At 35.2% G+C, this 3,283-nt stretch overlaps 1 protein-coding gene across 1 annotated transcript in view; it reads left to right on the top strand.

Annotated features, from left to right (window-relative positions):
* Positions 1–901: 901 nt before the first annotated feature.
* Positions 902–3,283, top strand: part of LOC107749985 (kynurenine--oxoglutarate transaminase 3-like) — a 5,140-nt gene continuing 2,758 nt past the window's right edge. Inside the window, exons 1-4 of the mRNA XM_016565230.1 lie at positions 902–1,022; positions 1,107–1,293; positions 1,411–1,484; positions 1,615–1,701. Of these exons, the coding sequence (XP_016420716.1) occupies positions 984–1,022; positions 1,107–1,293; positions 1,411–1,484; positions 1,615–1,701 (387 nt within the window). The 5' untranslated portion in view covers positions 902–983. The remainder of the gene's footprint in view (positions 1,023–1,106; positions 1,294–1,410; positions 1,485–1,614; positions 1,702–3,283) is intronic.

The following is a 3,283-nucleotide window of genomic DNA, read 5'->3' as shown; positions in this document are numbered from 1 at the left end:
AGGCCCGGTTTCACAAACGGGGCTTAGCTTAAGCCAGGACTAGACCTTAGTTAAATTAAGATATTTAAGCAACTTTTACAAAAATGCCTTAGAAGAAAACATTACAGGTGTGCATCTTGACACAGAACAATGACACTGACATATTTTAAAATATGTCAGAGCAAGATATTTTCAGTTGAGACAAATCATACGTGCATTTTAGTCTGGGACTAGCTTAAGCCTCGTCTGTGAAACCGGGGGTAAAAGTGTGTCCCATCAGGTAATGAAAAGTTCTTCATGCTCACTTGAAGTAGTCAACTATAGACTACTATAAGTAGCCAAGTGGTCAAGTGCAAACACCAAAAGTGTGGGTATTTGGACAGGGCTCTAATTAAAGCCATTAAGTGATTAAGTAATTAATTTGAGCCATTGAAATCAATGATTGCAGTATTGTATTACAACTCTTTATTGAAGACATTTTAAAAATCCTTATGGGAAAATGAATTGGACAAATAATTCTGGAACCAAGGCTGCTGAAAAAGTGGGCACTGTTACACTATATTGGTTTTTGGGCAAGCAATGGCGAAGGTTTACTACAATTACTGTAATTAACAGCCTAAATATTTCTCTGTTTGAGCCTCTTCGTAAGCCACTATATATATATAATATATTGCACAAATGATATGAACCACTTTTATGGTTATTTTCGGTTCTTTTGAAGCTTGACATTGTAAACCATTGCATTTTTTTAGGTTGATCTTGACACATCATTATATGGTAGAGAGATGCTTTAGGATTCTTAAAACATTCTCCTTTTGTATTTCATGAAAAAAAAAAAAGTAGCAAACAGGCTTGGAATTAAATGGTGATAAACAAATAATTCCAACATTTTCAAAACAAAATAAAAATGATAAAATGTTATTTCTTTCATTTATTTGTTTATTTTTTTGCAGCTGGGCTGGTCAATCGGGCCTGAACACTTGATCAAACACCTCCAGACTGTTATGCAGAACAGTCTCTATACATGTCCGACCCCATTACAGGTGAGTTTTGTCTGTTATTATAGAGCTGTACACAATGCACTGTTCTAGGCGACGTGTTTGTGACATGGTTGTACTGCTCGGTAGGAGGCTGTTGGCCAGGGTCTTCTTCGGGACTTTGAGCTGATGGGTAAACCCGACTGCTACTTTACCTCTCTAGCACTAGAGCTGGAAGGGAAAAGAGACCGCATGGCAGCCATGTTGAGACAGACTGGCATGACTCCAGTGGTCCCGGAGGGAGGATACTTCATGATAGTGGATGTCACAGCACTCAGTAAGTGGCTCGAAGTGACATTTGTTAAATAAAAAAATACTTACAAAGGCAAAGGTGACATTGTTTGTGGGAAGTTAAATCTGATTAGTGTTGTTCTGTCTTGTCTGTTGAATATAGATCAGGACTTGTCACATATGGGGGATGATGAACCATATGACTACAAGTTTGTAAAATGGATGATAAAAGAGAAGGTATTCTGTTTTGTGATTTTAGGAATAAATAACAAGACAAAGCACAGTAAAATGCACAGAATTGTCTTCAAAATTATATATATATATATATATACTGTATATATAATTTATTTTTATTTTATTTTTTAAGAAACTGGCTTCGATTCCTGTAACAGCTTTTGTGGGGGAAGATTCAGTAAAGCAGTTTGAGAAATACATCCGTTTGTGTTTTATCAAGGTAAGGAGTGGGTTAATTTTAGGCTTTTACGGGAAATATTAATACGCATCGGACTCAGTGTGCAAGGTTTCTGTGCGTGACAAATTTTTAGGATTTCGAATACGATACAGTAAAAACACTGCGGTCAAGCCAGCCACGCTTTGAAATACACGGTCAAGCCAGCCGCACTTTTTTTGTCTTGCGCGTGTAATCGTGCACTTACGGTAAAGAAGCTGTCATACCGACGTTTCCTTTATACTTTTGCTTATTTTAACTTTTATTTTTTATTTTTAGTTTGTAAATACATTATTTTTGTACATAAATGTTTGTATTGTACATTAAATATTATAAATAATTTATTAATGTTTATAAATGTTAATATTAATGGTTTTTATTCATTGTTTTTTTTAATTTAATGTTTGTGTGTGTGTGTGTGTGTGTTTGTATATATGTGTGTGTGTGTATATATGTATATACACTGAACAAAATTATAAACGCAACACTTTTGTTTTTGCCCCCATTTGTCATGAGCTGAACTCAAATATCTAAGACTTTTTCTATGTACACAAAAGGCCTATTCCTCTCCTCTATTCATTTTCAAGGCATTTTACTGTATAGTTTTGGAGAAAACTAAAAGCAAAATCACCCAAAATACCAAACTCCATTGTTGCACTTAGTAGATTACTTGATTAGCAAACTACTCATTAGTTAAGCCCTAGATTAATTAAAACATTTCAAAATACAACTGCATTGTTTTACTTTTTGTGATTAAAAGACAAATATTTTGTCATTTGAAAATTTCTTAAAGTATTAAAGCATTGTCTCGGTCTAGTGAACCAAGTATATGCATTTTGTCTCACCTTGTGAACTAAGTGTATTGTCACACCCCTAGTGTCTATGAGCGTGATAAAGCTCATAATTTTCCAAGTGTATGATATAGCTTTCATTCTTCAGGTCAATCATATATTCATGAAAAAAAATCAGTTTAAATAAGGAAAGCAATAACTTTGCAATACTATCCTTTCAAATGTTAAAGTTGCCACAGTCATTGCATTCTTTGCATGTACCGCACTTTATTTGTACCATTTTGTTTTATTTGTTTATTTATTAGAATTTGAAAGATAATAACAATATTGATTGATAAGTGAGATCTGATTTTAGTCCTTGAAAACCAAAAAAGTAGTGCAAGTCCTTGAAAGTCCTGGAATTTTATTTTGCAGTATCTGTACGAACCCTGTTTAAAGGAAACCCAAAAATGAAAATTAGGCTGTTTTTTACTCACCCCAGAGGTATCCTAGGTGTATATGTCTTTCTTCTTTCAGACGAATCCAGTCGGAGTTAGATTAAAAATTGTCCTGGCTATTCCAGGAAGCACCATCCTTCGGATGAGACGTTAAACCGAGGTCCTGACTCTCTGTGGTCATTAAGAATCTCAGGATGTCCTTCGAAAAAGAGTAGGGGTATAACCCCGGCATCCTGCCCAAATTTGCCCATTGGCCTCTGACTATCATGGCTTCCTAATCATCCCCATATATAATGATTGGCTTCATCACTCTGTCTCCTCTCCACCAATAAACTGGTGTGTGGTGGGCGTTCTGGCGCA

Source organism: Sinocyclocheilus rhinocerous, unplaced genomic scaffold (assembly GCF_001515625.1).
Source record: "Sinocyclocheilus rhinocerous isolate Xijiao unplaced genomic scaffold, SAMN03320098_v1.1 scaffold212, whole genome shotgun sequence".
NCBI classification, from domain to species: Eukaryota; Metazoa; Chordata; class Actinopteri; order Cypriniformes; family Cyprinidae; genus Sinocyclocheilus; species Sinocyclocheilus rhinocerous.
The sequence above is the reverse complement of the archived record's forward strand: the minus strand, read 5'-3'. Positions and strand labels throughout refer to the sequence as shown.